The following is a 17,943-nucleotide window of genomic DNA, read 5'->3' on the forward strand; positions in this document are numbered from 1 at the left end:
TATGGTTACCAGAGGGGGATGGCGATAGGGAGGAATAACCTAGGAGTTTGGGATTGGCAGATACAGACTACTATGTACAGAACAGATAAACAACAAGATCCTACTGTACAACACAGGGAACTATATCCAGTGGCTTGTAGTAACCTGAAATGAAAAAGAGTATGTGTGTATATTTATATGTATAACTGAATCACTATGCTGTACACCAAAACTAATACAATGTTGTAAATCCAGTTTACTTCAATTTAAAAAAAATGTGAAAAAAGAGTTTTCCTATAAAATAATGGTGACAATCCAGGCATTTAGGCTAAAAAGACACATCAGTGTTGAACATAGAAATGCACTGTCTTTTAAGCTCAATACTTTTATTTAAACATAAAACATTTAATATCATTTAAAAAATGATTGTGGTAACTATTAAATGTTAATATTCCAGGAAATATTTTAGTCATGCATACTGTCAATTTATATGTAGTCATTCAGTAAAATTCAGATAGTTATGTTTCCTAGTTCTTTGGTATCGTCTCATTTGGGAAGAAAAAAAGTGATAATTTTGCTTCTAAAGATGTATCATTCTAGTGGATTAAGTATCATTTAGACTGATACACCTAAATTATGCCCTGAATTCATGTATTTTTATATTTTCTTCATTGGCTGGGTAAAAGTTACTTGTTTACTATTACACAAAAGCAAAGCAAGATGGTGGCAACCACATTCATGAGATAACTGAGATACTGAAAGATTTAAAATAGCACAGTTGACACTTTAACATTGGTTAATAGAGTAGCCTCAAGAGGTAGTTATTTTAATATAACAAGTTAGCTGTGTTAAAATTGTATTAGTATTCTAGATTGGGATTCATTTCTTAGTAAAGAGAATGTTAGATATGATCCTTTATAACATTTTATTGTAGAGGAGTGGTTGATGAACAGTTTCTATAAAGGGCCGCTAGTTAATATCTTAGGTTTTACAGGCCATAGATTTCTGTTGCAACTACTCTACCTGGCCACTGTTTCAAGAAATCAGCCACAGAAAATATGTAAATGAATGGGTGTGGCTGTGTGCCAGTAAAACTATTTATATATGTAAAAACATGCAGCAGGCAGGCTGGATTTGGCCCATGGTCCCTAGTTTGCCAGCCTCTGTTTTAAGTCTTAATAATTAACTTTAGTGCTATGTGTCTTTCTGGGGTGTTCCATTTTTATTTGGGTCTCTTCTATTTCTACCTTAATTTCCACATGAAGTTGAATTCTCTTTTTGCTTTAGAGGAATTTGTATTTTGCATCTTATTCAACGTAGCTGTATTTTTCATGTTTACCTAAGTCAGAGATAGTGGCAGTTCTTCAGGATGATTTGGGCTTTAGAAATTTTTTTAAGCTCTTAGTCCTGACAAAACTTATTTGTTATTAGAGATTTTAGACCTATTCCACTAGTTAGCAGGACAGATTTCTGAGCTTCAGATGAGTGTGAAATCTAAAAGACAAACTCCATCTCAACAAGTAAACCTGTTGAAATAAATAGATTTTTTTTTTGACAGTGCAAAGTTATTACATTTATGTCTTCTCAGTAGCTCATAGAGCTGAAATCTTTTACAGTGCTACAAAGTTTGATTCTGTCTGGGATAACTTTAAGATTTAATTTTAAAAGAAATTTTGTTTACTGTATGCATTGCATTTTGGGAGAATATTTTATCTTTAAAACATTCTCTGTTTCTTAAATTTGAATTAGTTGTGTTAATGAGATATATTTTTATCACTTCTTCCATCTGTCAGAGCCTCTAAGAGAAAATAAAACTGTAAAAAGACTATTAAACTATTTCTTGACAGGTTTTCTCTGATTAGAATGAGAGATTTTAACAGATGAGCCCTAATTTTAAAATGTGTTTTTAATGTAATGTTTTATTATTGCTTAACCTAGTCTACCATATGAAAATAATATATATGATGAAAACATATGGTATTATAGAGGCAAAAAAGAACATTTTTCTTTTTTTATAGTGAGGATTTGGTTTTTTTCCCTCAAATTTGATTCTAAGCTGGGAGAAAATTGAAATTTATCATATAGGAGACTTTTCTCTTAAACCTCTTTATTAAGTTTAGATAAGTCAGGTTGGGTAGTTTTAAGGAAGTGAGCGTTTTTGCTTATCAAATGTTACTATTTATGTTACATGTCTTAAATTACAGTTCATAAAACTTAAAATTCTTTATGTCCCATTTCAAGTATGATGTTATTAATGTTTCTTTTTTCTGTTTTAGATTATATTCAGTGCCCATATTGTCAGAGGAGATTTAATGAAAATGCAGCTGATAGGCATATAAATTTCTGTAAAGAACAGGCAGCACGTATTAGTAATAAAGGCAAATTTTCTACTGATACCAAAGGAAAATCAGCTTCTCGGACACAGGTAACATGCTCAATGTAATCATTTCCTCAAATAAATGAGAAAATGACTTTGAGTTTACAATTTTGTGTTTATGCTTTATAGAACATTTGGCTACAATTTTCTTACCTGCTAAAATTTATGTATTACTGTTCTGAAATTTAGTTAGAAGTTTGGCTAATTGAGAACACAATTTGAAATGGACTTAAGTTAGTATAGACTTGAAAGTACAGAGGAAAAAAATGAGAAAAGTAGTTAAAAATCAGTGAAGCAGATTCATAGGAAGCCAGAGGGGTTGGAAAAGTGAAAAAATGGCAATAAAAATCCACATTTGAAAAGCATGTAAAGACTGAATGTTTCCATGTTACATATGAGTAACACATTTGAGAGAATGAAAACCTGGGGTCAAATTCAGACTTCTACTTTCCAACTTTTAGGCCAATAACATTCATGTACGTAAGCCTTTATTTCTTCATCTTTGAAGTGGTAATCTATGTGACTACTGTGAGAAGGAAATGAAATGATGTATGTGAAAGCACTTAGAGAACCATACATCATCTAAGGATTTTGTTATGTGGAGTTAATTTTTACAGTACTGTTGTTTTTCTTTAAACGTATTGTTACTTGAAAACTTTGATAGTGTTATACTTTTGAGCAAATTTCATTTTTCACAAAGCTTTCATTTCTATTCAGTGTTTTTTAGCACTGTAAATTTACCAGCCAGTAAATAATCAAATTAATTGCTCTTGTTACTTAGGAATAAAATATTGGATTAAAAGACTCCATTATAATTGGGACCTCCTTGAGATAGTTACCTTACTGAATTTTTGTTAGTATTATTGGAAACAGAGCATATCACTATTGCCATCATTGTGGGGAAAGAACAGCAAAGAAAACTCATTTTGAAGAATTTCCAAAACAGATGTCAAACAACATGTCTTTCAAACACTTAAGAACACTAATACGATTTTTTGTTTTAAGATTAAAATAGTCAGTAAAGCAAAGGAAATAGGATTTGTGTATTCCAGCGACTTGGTGCCAAATGATTCTTGAATATGAAATCCAAGTAGCTGCTAGTTCCCACCTTAAATAGTGTCAATTCCAATTCCATGGCTGGGCATGTATATTTTATAGTCTCAGACTAACCCCATATTTTCTCATCTCTGTTCATTCAAGAAGTTTTTGAGCATCCTTTTTGAACCAGATGTTTTGCCAAGTACTGGGTCTGTATTAGTAAAGTAAGTAGGATACTTTTCCTAAAGATTCTTAAATTCTCCCTTGTCATATTTAGCACCTGTAACCTGGCCTGACTACAGCCCACCTTTCCACCCTTCTCTGATCAAAATAATGATGCAAATACAATGAAGATCTATTCCTATAAGTAAAAAACAAGTTCTACCATTTAGTTAAACTTTCATAACTCGTCTTCATTAGGAATTTTATCAAATTCACGTATAGTTGTGTTAAATTAGACCCATGAAGACATAGCAAACCAAAAATGTCATCTAATAAATATGCTAAATTAATTTGTCTGATTATTTTGGAAGAACAAATTATATTGAGATAGCCCATTCACAGTTTTATACATACACGTATGTATTTGTGCATACATGTGTATACTTTGCATTTTATACTTACTCATGTTATCATTTCCAGACCTCCTTATTTCTTCTTGTAAATCTCAGTTGCCATGTTTTGTCATTTCCCTTAAGCCTGAAAAAGTTTCTCTAGCCTTTGTACAGATTTGCTGGCAATAAATTCTCTGTTTTTGGTTATCTGAAAAAATTCCTGTAGTTTACCTTCATTTCTCTGTTGAGATTCCCTATATGTTCATTCACTATTACCGTATTTCCCTTTAATTCTTGTGTATATGTTCCTTTAGTTTTTGAAGTTTACTTTTATAGATGAAACTCTTTACTGCTAAATCTAACATACCTGTGCCCACTTGGAGTCAGTTTCTGCTGACTGTCTTTGCTGAACATGGGTCATACTTTACTGTTTTTATTTTTCTTTCCTTTTCATGTCTCCCCTTTTCCCTTCTCCTCTTTCTTCTTCTCTTCCCATTCTCTTCTTTTTCCCATTTCCTATAGTTAAACCCAGAGGTACATGGTTTCCAGAAAGACTGCTTTTTGGGTGATTTCCAATCTCTAAAAATCTTCTTTTTTAAAAATCGTCTTTTAAAAATTGTTATCTGTAGAAGGGTAATACAGCTGCTTCACTCCTCTACCACTGTGTTTGTAATCTGTTATTGTATTTTTAATTTCTTAAAGTCAAATATTTTTCTAATTTTCTTTTTTACTTTTTGTAGTTTCCAATTCTCTGCTAAAGAAGTTTTTTTAAAAATTTCTTTGAATGTAGTAAGCACAGTTCTTTTACCTTATGTGTCTGATAATTGTATCATATGACCTTTATGGATATGTTCTTGCTTGTTTTACTTGTTCATGGTTCCTTGTTAATCAATAAGTCTGTAATTATTATGGACTGTTTGCTGCTATTTCCCTTAAAAAGTTATTCGTGAGGATTATTCTTGGGAAGCAACTTCTTTCAGAGATCTGTACATGTTTCTTCCAGGTATCTACGAGTGCTACCAGTCTGGGAACTCTTTAAATTAAATTATTGGCTTTAGTTTCCTCGGCCACCTGGTGATGCATAATCATACAGCAAATCTATGTGATGTACAGACTGTTGTACAGTCTCATATGGTGTTGGTCTGCCAGTGCTTTTTCCTCTCATGTGACATTCAGTCCTTTTAAAATGATAGCATTTTTACTTTTTTAGTTGAACTAGTGGTCCAAATAGTGCCTTCTACCAGTTTTATCAGAAATGCACATCCTCCATGTTCTTTAAGCTTTTTCCAATTTCAGTAAAAAGTCTTTGTAAATATAAATATTTTACTAAGGAAATTTATTAGATTTGTGATCTGTATGAGAACAAATGAAATAATCACCTAACAATACTAACATTACGAATGAAATAATGTATATAACTATAAAAATAAATTTTGTTCTTCTGATCATTAAAATGAATTTATACAAAAATCTGCTATCTAGAGTTATCTTGAAAGCCTTTATAATATCGGTAGAATTTCAGCTGGATATTGTAGAATAGATAAAATACAGCTCAGTAAAGAGTCAGATTATCTAGGTCAGGGGAACAGCAAGTTACTGAGAGGCAGGTGAACATGTTTTAAACAAGGGGCATTCAGAGTGGTATAAGAATTCAGTAAGGAAACTAACCTAACTAGTTCTGGTTGAAAGTAATAGGAAATATTATAAGAGATAGGTAAGGTTGGGCTAGGTTCTGATCATCTCAGAAAACCTGACTAAAAAATTGAGTAAAATAGTGGGAGGCCTAATAAGAGAGGGGAAAAAACAAATCACCTCTTGAAAGGAATATTCTGTTTTTTTCTCCTGTTTGTAAGCCATTAGGTTAGTAATTCCTAATATGTACATAAAAATCCCGGTATGTAATGCTACTAGGGCCCTTCCTGCCTAAAACTTGACCTCTCAATATGTCATATGCTGTACCAGCATCTTTTATTTGTGGTAATCATTTTCCTTTTTTTTTTTTCTTTGGCAATTAGCACAATATGAGTGGGTCACCAATCCTGTTTCTTAATCCAGTTTTATTGACTGTTTTTTTAGTAGACATGCCTCTAATATTTTCACAAGTCATTGTTGGGTCTTGTTTTCCAAGTTACTAGTTTTAAAGTCTTTCCTAATAGCCTCATTGGTATTTTAGTGGGAGAGACTAACACTAACCAGATGCTCTTTTAAACCAGAAAAACCTCTTAGGTTTTCAAAGAAACAGTATCTTTATATGGGTCATCTCCAAAGTCATTTGTTCATTTGATAGACAGTTATTGAAAGTTTCCTAGTTTCCAAGTGCTTTAAAAATTGCAGTTTCTGGCATAATAGTGCCAAATAGGCATGTTTTTTGGGGTTTTTTTATATGTGTATGACCCTTTTACCAAGATTTGTTTTCATAAAAGGTCAAATACTGAATTTTGAAGAGTTACATTTTTGACTTAAAAATGTGTTTAGCCAGTAGTTTTTGGTAGTAGTGCATCTTAAATTTTATACTGATTATTGGTTGTAAATATGACTTGATTTTTGAAAATTAGGTTTAAAACCAGTTTTTTTTCATGAAGTCCAAAGCAATCTAAATAATGCATTGGGCCCAGGTACACCTACAAATACAGTAATTGCCTTATAGTTGAAACCAAGGGCTAGAACTAAGGTGGCATGAGTCTTAATTCCTGTTCTGTTGTTAAGTTGGGGTATAACCCTGGGCAAATTCATCTCTTTATATTGGAGTGAATGATCAATAAGATACTTTCATGTTCAGTAACAGAGCAAAATTTGACTGAAATAAAATACAGTGAAATAAAATTAATGATGATATCCCTCTAGAGAGTGGGAGGGGGAGAGGAAAATAAACAAAACAACATAAGCTGAAATACTCTTTTATCAGTCCATATCCCATTCATCTAACATGGTCTGGTGAGATTAGTGAATCCAGAATTACCTCTTTCTCTCCACATTGGGGCAATCCATCAGGCAGCTATTGTAAAACTTCTTGAGACTGATATATACTCTAACCAATTTTTATCAGTAGGAAATGTGGCTAGATTATAATATATGAAGTATAAAACCACACTCAGGAATGTGGAAAAATCTTGACTTTTAAAGCTGCACCACCAAGTGAGCATCACTGGATGTTTCTAAGTTTTTATCTATTATTTGTTTGGTGTTAAAAATCTTGACATTGAGGAAATTTTTTCCATCTGATCTATTTTGTTTTTCTTTGAACTGGGAAAAGCTGCACTTAGTTTATTTTTGCAGTGGAACATTTGAGCCAAACTTTTAGTACTCCAGTTTTGAGAAGAAACATATTTTGGGAAACTTCTCTCTAAGGAGATGTATTTTAATCTATAGTTTCTCAATTTGGGTAATTCAGTAGCTAATAAAAAGATTACTCATTTAAAGGAATGTTCACTTTTGAAATATTGGTTTACAATCCATAATCAAAAAGTGATGTTGATAAAATGTTTTATTTTCATTATTTTAGTATAAGCCACCTGCACTTAAAAAGTCAAATTCTCCTGGAACCACCTCAGCAGGATCTTCACGACTACCCCAGCCAAGTGGCACTAGCAAAAGTGTTGTAGGTAATGAAATCAATAAAATAACTTGTTTTCTTTGAACAGTGTAGGTAGAGAAGGAAATGATGATTGTAGTCTGTTCTGGGTTATTAAAAATAGATTTATAATTATGATGAAATGTAGAGGGTAAGTAATTACTTTGGGTAAAAATAAAGTAACTTTCAATAGCTTCTACTTTAGATATATTATAGTTCTTTTTTTCTTTTTTTAGCTTCTATGTCTGTTCTTCATGCTGTTACTGCTGTATCACCTCTTCAGAATTGTCTGCCACGTTCTTTTCTTGACTCTTTGACCACAGTGTTTTCCCCCTCGTTTCTGCATTTACCTCTCTGAACTTGAAATTATCCTTAATGGAAAAATCTTTAGTGGTTTAAAGATGATATTGATTACCAAAGTGTACCTTTATTTGTATGTAAGTTGTAAGAAAGAAATACAGACATTAGAAATGAAGGCTGCTGTGTGTTGTTCCTTTTGTTTTTATTTATTGCCACAAAAATTTATTGCCACTAAAGCATTGTTTTCTTGGTCAGTTTCTCTGTTTTACGTGATTTCTCTTTTTCAGAGTGTTGTTAAAACTAATACCTTTTTTATTATAAGGTGTTCCTTCAGGTAAAGTGTCTTCAGTTAGCAGCTTTTTGGGAAGCAAACTTCAGACCTTATCTCCCTCCCATAAAGGGATAGCAGCCCCTCATGTAGGGTAAGTCTACATTGAATTTAATTTATTGGTGATTCATATATATATATGCATATATAAATGATACTAAGATTTTATTTTGTTTAGGTAATTGGCTTTTTCATTAATCTTAATTTTCTAAGTGTGTCTTTTAACATACTGCTGATCAGGAGCCCACTGCTGCTGAGAGTGTAAATTAGTATAACCAGTTTGGAAGAAAATACGGTGGTGTTTAGCAAGAGCCTTAAAAACATTCATATTTTCCATTGAATAGTTTTACTTCTGGGAATCTATCTAGTCTAAGGAAATGACTTAAAATATGAATGATTTTTATAATAACCATTATTTATTAAGCATGTATCAGACACTGTGCTAGACATTTTACATTATTTTTACTAAAACCTCCCCACTGCCATAGGATGAGAGGATCAGAGAAGCGAAGTAATATGCTCGAAGCCACACAGCTCTTAAGAGTTGGAAGTGGAATACAAATGGAGTCTCTTTGGATCTAAATGCTGGACTCCTCTGGCATAGTTTTATAATAATGTGAAAAAGAAGTAGAATCACCTGTATGTCTTGCTTTGAATAACAAATTATGAAAATCTCCAAAGGGATATTATATGATCCTAAAATATGTACACATTTTAAAAAGATTCTTCTGCTGTTACAAATTATATAGGATACAAACTCCATGTGTACTTTGATAGAAACTATAAAAATGTATGTAGACAAGAAAGAAAATATGCTGAAATATTATCTGTGGGTTCTTTTCTGTTTGTTTAATACTTTTAAAATACTTTTTAATCTGTCTTCAGTTTTATATACATGGCTTTTAATAAAGTAGCATAATTAAGCTTTCACCAGTTATTTTAATATGGGAAAAGTTGTTGATAACACTAGAGATTTTAATAGAAGTCCCTTTATTCCAGTAGAAACTCACTTTCCACTTTGATAAATCAGAAAATTGAAGGATTGCCACGTGAGCATTAGAATGTGGCCTTATGTCTTTATAGATACTGATAAAGTTGATTTAGGAAATACAGCACACATTATTTTCAAATCTATGTTATTTTGGTTTTTATGTGGGAAATATATACAATGGTATCTATCAATAGAGTAGCTCCCTTTTGTCTCCTAATTTGGACTACATAGAAAGTGTAAGACTGAAAAGGAGTTTAATGTAAGTATCGTAGAAAAAGAAAACGGTCAACTAACAAGATCTGATTAGTTAAATGTTTTTTCCTTTTGTTGTGCTTCCAAGAAGAGACAGGTTATCCTTAAGAAAGAGACAGGTTATCAGTAGAACAGGTGGTTGAAAAGTAAAAGGTTCTCTTCCAGCACTAAAAAAACCGATTTGATTTTTTTTTCGCTTCTCTACTGAGTTGACTGATTAGATATTTAAAGTACAGACATAGCAATACGTTTCAGCTTTACAAACAATAGTTTCATTTATAGTCAATTATGAATTAAAAGGCTGATAATTTTTAGTGTCTCGACTATCAATTGTATCAGTTGGCAATATTAAGTTGTACTGACACCCTGTAATTTTAGTAGGGCATGTGAAGCTGGCTGGTATAGTGAAAAGGGTTACTGACTTTGGATTCAAAAACTAGGTTTCTAGATCCTACTTTGTCACTAAATAACTATAGACTTTGTTCAAAGGTCTTTTCTCTGTCTCACTCTGACAACATTCTGTAACTCTGCTTACACCTTGACAACTGATCTAAGGAAATCTGACCAACATTTTTTGATATCTAGGAGAAAATGTTTTCACTAACAAGCAAAGACTTTGGGCACAATAATTTCATAAGTTATGCACTGCTACAATGCTATAAAGATTTAAAAATTTTGGTTGTCCCATACAATATTAAATTGTCAAAAATAACTATTTAAATCCCAATTGTCCATTCTATATACGATCCTTACATATTATAGGAGTGTTTCCAACTACTGGAAAGAGAGTAGTGGTATGTGCTTCTGGCCAATATTATTGGACAGATATATTAACTATATTAAGTGGGACATTAGTATTTTAAATAGAACCAATCATGGCTGCCTCTTTAGTGGCAGAACTTGTTCCTTTTTTAGAATTATTGAGGTCATGATTTGTGTTTCCCTTGCTAGATTAGAAGTTCTTATGGCAAAGTTCTGTGTGTCTGCCTTGCTTACAGGTACAGCTCTCAAATGTGGTATGATGTTTGGCATAGGCACACAAACTTTTGGTGAATAAATGAAAAAATAGTGAATCAGTAAATTAAATTTCTCATTTGTCAACCTTTTGGCACATCACCAAATCATGGTTCTGGTACTGGTGAGATAATTATTTGTGGTTTTTATGACAGTATTATTATTGGCACAGACAATTCAGGATTGAATAAAGATAGGATTCAGACATCTGGTTAGCTGTACTGTTTAAGAAATTGAGCATCCTCTGAGATTAGGAAAATGAAGTCACTTCAGTAGGTTGGGATTACTTAAAGCCTGGTATGTAAAATTTTTATTGTGGTCAGCTTTAATCATACAAACCAGTGCTCTGTAATATTTAGTATTTATTGGGGTCATACCACAGAAAAATTTATCTTTTTCCTAGGAAAAATTCTCATGTTTGAATAATTAACTTCACAATCTGTGGGTCAACTGATTTTAACAACTTTTCTTAAGCAAGGCTTACCCCCAATGGAAAACTGTTTTCTTATGCTAAAAGATGATTTTCTTTACTCCTAGGAGATTTTAGAAATATGATGAAACAGCATTTTAAAATAAATATCACCACACTCGAATTGCGTCAGAGAGTGTACAGTCATGCCTTGAGAATTGTGTTTTCTTAATGGTTAATTACCAGCTTAAATGGATATTTCAGCTGATAATTTTCAATAGCTAAAATATCCAGTTTCAGAGATTTACTTCTGTTCAGTTACTGTGAAAAATGGGAGTTTACTTTGGAGATAGGCTATAGTAGGTGTGGTTAAACTAGAGAAACAATGCATGTGAGGAACATTTCTTAATAAATGAAGTTGGTTTCTCATTCTTTATATTAAAAGTGAGGAGAAATGTCTAGTTTTTAAGTATATTTTTGTATGAGTGGAAGCAGGCTTTTCTCATAAGCCATTCTTTTGATGCGTGTAGTTTGTTTGGATCATTACTTAGATTTTTATAAACTTCTCTGTCTTTTATGATTGATCTGGAAATGTCTAAAACAACCTAGAATTGCAGAGTTTGGCTTCTTATGTGGATAACGATGATTTTTAGGCTATTGGATTAGGGAAGCTAACTTCGCCAGGGAGTTGAGATACTAAATTATCCGTATAGGATTGATGAGTTTAGAATCAAAAGTAGAAGTATGACAGATTTCAAAACTTTGAGTGCCTCAGAATGTCATAGCTATGGATGTCTACAAAGACACAAAATATCACTTGGTAAAATTTTTCCCAGTATTATTTCAAAACTCATCTTTTTATTTTACCTACTCTGCTAGTTACAGGCCTACAAGATTGAGTGGCTTATTTTCTAAGAATTCACTCTTACAGTATTAACAGTAAACAAGGACCTTCCCTGGGTTTGTTTATCCCAAATTAGAAATAGATTGATATCATTGCCAAATAGTTCTTAAAATGCTCATTCAGCTATGAATATTTAGAAAGCCTGCCAAATTATTGTTCCTTTGTAGATAATCTTACTCATATCATGGCAGTTACATCCTACTAGAGATAGTCCTTTTAAAAGTCTAGGTCAAAATTGAGTAGTTTATCATCTATAGAAATGGATCAGCTTGACAAAAGGTAATGTATTTTTATCTAGGAATACAGGATAAAGTAGTGATACTTGACATTAATTATGGTGAAATTTTAAAAATTATCATTGGAATCTACGTTTTGTTTAGATTTTCCAAGTCTTAAAATACTGGTATCCTCTCATGTATGGAAATTTGATATTTTAGAGCAGGTGATCTTTTTAAACTACGGCCTGAGGGCCAAATCCTGCCCAGCTGTTTTTATTGGAACATGGCCACACCCAATTGTTTCTGCTTTGTCTGTGGCTGTTTTCATGCTGCAGTAGCAAGGTTGAGTCTTTATGACAGAAACAGTATAGCTCACAGAGCCTAAAATATTTCTTGTCTGGCTTTTTGTAGGAAAAGTTCACCACTCCCTTTTTTAGAATAAGTTATTGAAGGAATTAGATATTTATAGTTTGAAGATAGGAGTTTTAAGGATTCTTTATTTATTCCCAATGATGGAATGATTTTTTTAAGTCATGTGGAATATCTAGGAAGATAGGCCATAGATTAATGTTCCACAGAACCAAAGGGTTTTTTTTTTTTTTAACTTTTAAAAATTCATTGAAACACATTTCTGTGGTTGAATTGAAAGAATAGTGAGGGGTTATTACAACTACATTTTCATGTTGACTGACTAGATCTAGTGCCAATTTAGGGACCTATCCTTGAATTTCATACGAGAGTTCCGTTACATATCAGATTGCTTGCTCTGCACCAAATTTACACTATGGAGGTGTGCTTGGGTGACTTCAAAATACCTTCCTTTTTTTCCTCAGTAGCAACAAGACTACTTTAACTGCTGAATGAATTTTATTCCTGCCTCAGTTTCTTTCAGACCTGGGGTGTATCATCATCATTACTGAATTCGACCCTTTAAAAGAAAAATAGCATAGAGGCACTCTAAAAACATTGATAATGATAGTTTTGTAATGGTTACTATTAAATTGAAATTACAGCCCTCAAACTTTGTGAATAATGTAAAAATACTTAATAAGGTAGATTTTTCATTGTACTTTCCCAAAATTTATTGTCAGAGTAACCCCAGATGTAGATAATGTATAAATTCAATATTAAAATCAACAAAGGTGATTTTTTTTTTCATAACCTAAAACATGTAAGGCCTCTGAGGACAGGGCAAAACATGTAATAGACAGAGGCTTCCTAGTTCCTGTACTCATTTTATTCACATCCTTAAATCAGTTACTGAAGGTTTTGCAAGACCAAGAAAGACATAGTGAAGAAATTTCAACCGAAGAGCAGTCAGTTGGGTACAAAACTTTATATTCCTTTTGAAAATATGTCACCATTTTTGTAAAAATTTCAATCTCTTTCCAAATATTCCTTTATCTTGTTGATTCTTTGATTTACCTTTAGTGCTGCTGAAGCTTGAGGGACAGAAAAGAAGGGGTTCAATAGAAAAGGAGATGGAAGCAAGGAAGTGTTCATGTTCACTAAAATGTATATATGAACATGGTACATAAGAAATGGTCTGTTATACATATGATCTGAGATAGTTTATGGAAAGATTTAAGTATTTGAAAGGTCTTCTTTCATAAATGATTATTTTTAATTTTTTGGTAAGGTATAGTTGATGTAAAATATTATATAAGTTTCAGGTACAAAACTAGTGATTCACAATGTTTAAAGGTTATAGTCCATTTATAGTTACTGTAGAATATTGGCTGTAGTCCCCATGTTGTACGATATATCCTTGTAACTTGTTTTATGCATAACAGGTTGTACCTCTTAATTCCCTGTGCCTATCTTGCCCTTCCTTCCTTCCTTCCTTCTCCTCACTGGTAACCACTAGTTTGTTCTCTATATCTGTGAGTCTTTTCCTTTTTTGTTATATTTATCACTTTATTTCATTTTTTTTTAGATTCCACATATAAGTGATATCATGCAGTATTTGTCTTTCTTTGTCTTACTTCACTTAGCATAATAACCTCCAAGTTCATCCATGTTATTCCAAATGGCAAAATATCTTTATTATGGCTGAGAAGTATTCTATTTTGTGTGTAGTGTGTGTGTGTGTGTGTGTTTGTGTGTGTATCTCACATCTTCTTTATTTATTCATCTGTTAATGTTCACTTATGTTTCTCCCCTATTTTGGCAATTGTAAATAATGCTACTGTGAACAAAGGTGCATGCATCTTTTCAAATGAGTGTTTTCACAATTTTTTAAAAATATATCCCCAGGAGTGGAGTTGTTGGATCATATGGTAGTTCTATTTTTGGATTTTTGAGGACCCTCCCTACTACTTTCCACAGTGGCTGCACCAATTTACATTCCCACCAACAGTGTTACGAGTATTACCTTTTTTTCCGCATCCTCATCAGCATTATTATTTGTGGTCTTTTTGATGATAGCCATTTAGGCAGATATGAAGTGGTACCTAACTGTGGTTTTTCTTTCTTTTGAGTGGGGATAGGGGTTGCAGTAACTTCCTCAGCACACAGTGGGAGGCCCTGCATCTTGGAAGAAATAATTGTGGTTTTAATTTGCATTTCTCTGATGATTAACAGTATTGAGCATCTTTTCCTGTGCCTGTTGGCCATCTGTATGTCTTCTTTAGAAAAATGTCTATTCAGGTCTTCTACCCATTTTTTAATTGAGTTATTTATTTTTTTGATGTTGAGTTGTATCCACTATTTATATATGTTGGAAATTAATGCCTTATAGATCATATCATTTGCAAATATTTTCTTCCATTCAGTAGGTTGTCTTTGTTTTGTTGATGGTTTCCTTTGCTGTGCAAAAGCTTTTAAGTTTAATTAGGTCCCAGGATAATTTTAAAATTAATTACCCCAACATTGACTGTAATTTCACGGTATCTAAACAACATATAATCAAGATTTTATATATAAAACTACTTAAAAGGAATGTAAATTAAAACTTATATATAAATATGTTTGTATTAAAATTATCATTAAAATTATATAAAATGTATTTATGTAACATAAATTTAGATATTATATGATCTTGATTACATTATTGAGATTTTTAATTTTGTTTTTGTATGGTTAGACCTTGATGATAGCATAATGGTAACAAATTATAGCAGAACGTAAGTTCAGGTGATTTGAGCTTAGTAACAATATTTACTAACATTCAGCCTAAGTAACATTTGAATTGTGTGTGTGTGTGTGTGTGTGTACACATACATATACATAGGTAGATCAATTGAGTTGAATTTCATAACACGGGTATGTAATACAGTAAAATCATCATTGGAACCTGCCTTTTAATTAGGTTTTTGAAATCTGAAAATAGTATCAATTCTCTTATATATGGTAAATATGTAATGTTTCCACTAGACAATTACCTTTAGATTTTTATTAGATTTTGTCCATCTCCTTTGTTGTATTATTTGTAAGATTTTAGTAGTTCTTATCATATTAAAGGAATTGATTTTTTTAAATACTTCCAAATTTTAAAATTTTCTAAATTTTAATTTAAGTAGCTCTTTTTTCTGAGAAAGTAAGATCTTTATTTCTTTTTCCAAATCCACAGATTTCTTTTATAAGATAAACGCTATTTGGAACAATAAATCTTTTGATTACTAATATTTTGATTACTGTTAAGTAATTCAAACAAAAATCTGATTTATTAAATAAAATTCTAAATAGGTGAATTTTCTGGTAATCTTTCACAAATAAAACCTATAAAATTTAATCTCAAACATTTTAGAAATTTTTGTTATGTATATGTATATATTTAATGGAGGCATTTAAAATATTTTAAATAATGTGATGTAAGCACCTAATGTAAACACCATCTAATATAAGCACCTCCACCAGCGAAGTATTAATGTCAATTTTTACAACAAAATACCTGCTGTGTGTAGGATACTGAAGGAACGAATAGTGGGTAAAACGTGTCCCTCCTTATAGATACTTATTTAGAGAAATGATCAGATTCTTTTTAGACACTACACTCTCTTATAAGAACAGGCATCGGGTCTGTCTGTCTTACCACAATATTCCCTGAATGTCGCACAGTGCCTGATACGTATAGTGGGTGCTCAGGATTTCAGTGAGTAAGCAAGCACCCCTTAAAACGAGTATACTTTTTAAATTATCAAGCAATGATGTGTCATTTAAGGTAGCTCTAATTTATTAATTTTTCCTGCTACCTACTATGAATGGATATTGGTTGGTCATAATATATATTATTTCGTTGATATAAAACAAAGAAATCTCTGCAATCCTGCAGTTTTTTCTGTTATCTTCTAGATGGAGATCCTTTATGCTTTTGGTTAAAAAAAAATTAGAAAGCTTCAGATGGCATGTCCGCTTAACATTTTGACTTGTGATTTTTCAGAATGGCCATCCATGTTTTTCACATAGGATCGTGTTTTACATTTCTCTGGATAAATTTCAGAAATAGTTATTCTTTGTTAGAAAGTCAGACAGGGATAAAAATAATAATATGTATTAGTTGATTTCTTATTTTATAGTTGGAATTTTTAAATGTGGAGAAAGTCATGAAATAATAAAGAAGGAAAAAGAGAAAAGTTCTGTGAATTTAGGGAAGGGGAAAATTGGATTAAGTGAGCTCCATGAGAACAAACATCAAATCTGTCTTTTATTTAGCAGAATAACAACTTTTAGTTCAACTCTAGCTGCATAAATTTTATTTGAAACAGTTGTTGCCCTTCTTAAGTTTGTGTTGTTGTTGTTGATTCCGTTGTCCTGCTCTGTGTAAATGTGGAACTTATTTGGATGTTTATCGAAACTGGCAGGGTGGCCTTCATAGTCAGAATTTTCGTATCTAATAACAGACATTGTATGAATTATCTGAGGATTCTTTTTGACATCAGTCCTTACTCTGATAGTCAGATAATTAAGAGCTTGGTGGGTAGATTTCTGATGAACCAAAATAATGTCTTAAATTTTTTTTTAATATAAAGACACAAACAGTAGCATTCTCCTTATGGGGTACACCTTTATATATTTTAATAGTAAGATGGACAAGTTAGGCCCTCCACTTCGAACTGGAAGACATGTGCAAAGGTTGTATGACAGTGATACAAAATCAGACAGTGCCATCAAAAGACATGAGTTATTACCCATTTACAAGTAAGTATTTGTAACGCAGTATAGCTAATCTTTTTCAGATATTTCCTTAAAGACTTTATATAATGGAATCCTATAAATTTGTACATTCCTATACTTAAATTTTTTTTTATTTCATCATTTTTAAGCCAATAAGTGCTAAATAATCTTCTAGGACTTATAACACTTTAATTTTTGATGAGCATTTCTATTGTACTAAATCTGTTTTTAAAGAGTACATTTTAATCCATTAATTTTAATTTTTAGAGGATTGAAATAGAAGTCACCTTCAATAGTTACTTTTATGAAGCTTTTTTTTTGGAGTAATATTTTTAAAAAGAAGAGTATAGGGTATATTATGCCATATATAATGTATAATATTGCTAGATTATCTTTTAGTTAAACAGACGATGAGTAATATAAAAAAGCAGGGAAAAAAGATCTTAGAAAGCATTCAACTCAGGGATCTTCAGTCTTTTTGTTAGATGGTTACAAATTCCACATAAAGTAGGTAAAGGACATGACACTGCCAGGCAGACACCCATCTTCATGCTGGCCCAGCAAACTGTGAAGAGAGGCTAGAGTGGCAGTGGCAGTCTTGGAACTTCCAAGTATGTCTTCGAGGTTTACTAGTTTGGGCCCCAAAACCAAGTCTAGCCTTCTCATTTTAAAATGATGAAATTAGGATCTAATAAATTAAATTACTTACTAAAATTGAAAAATGTTATTAAATAGAGTTCCCTTGGTTAACTTTTAAACCAAGGCCTATTCTTACCAATAAATAATATATTTAACTAGATATACAATAAAACAAAGTTGGGAAAAGTCTTTAATATGTTAGCAGCCATCATGTGTTATTTTTAAGTAGTTAGTGATAAATCCTAGGAGGAAGA

At 31.9% G+C, this 17,943-nt stretch overlaps 1 protein-coding gene across 2 annotated transcripts in view; it reads left to right on the plus strand.

Annotated features, from left to right (window-relative positions):
- The window catches only part of ZC2HC1A (zinc finger C2HC-type containing 1A), a 43,164-nt gene that overhangs the window by 13,637 nt on the left and 11,584 nt on the right, over positions 1-17,943 (plus strand). The window contains exons 5-8 of one of the 2 annotated variants that reach the window (XM_031441436.2): positions 2,256-2,404; positions 7,451-7,550; positions 8,142-8,241; positions 16,958-17,074. In XM_031441436.2, coding sequence (XP_031297296.1) covers positions 2,256-2,404; positions 7,451-7,550; positions 8,142-8,241; positions 16,958-17,074 — 466 coding nt within the window. The remainder of the gene's footprint in view (positions 1-2,255; positions 2,405-7,450; positions 7,551-8,141; positions 8,242-16,957; positions 17,075-17,943) is intronic. The other variant, XM_031441435.2, reaches the window with a different exon arrangement.

This window comes from Camelus dromedarius, chromosome 30, assembly GCF_036321535.1.
Source record: "Camelus dromedarius isolate mCamDro1 chromosome 30, mCamDro1.pat, whole genome shotgun sequence".
In the NCBI taxonomy this organism is placed as follows: domain Eukaryota; kingdom Metazoa; phylum Chordata; class Mammalia; order Artiodactyla; family Camelidae; genus Camelus; species Camelus dromedarius.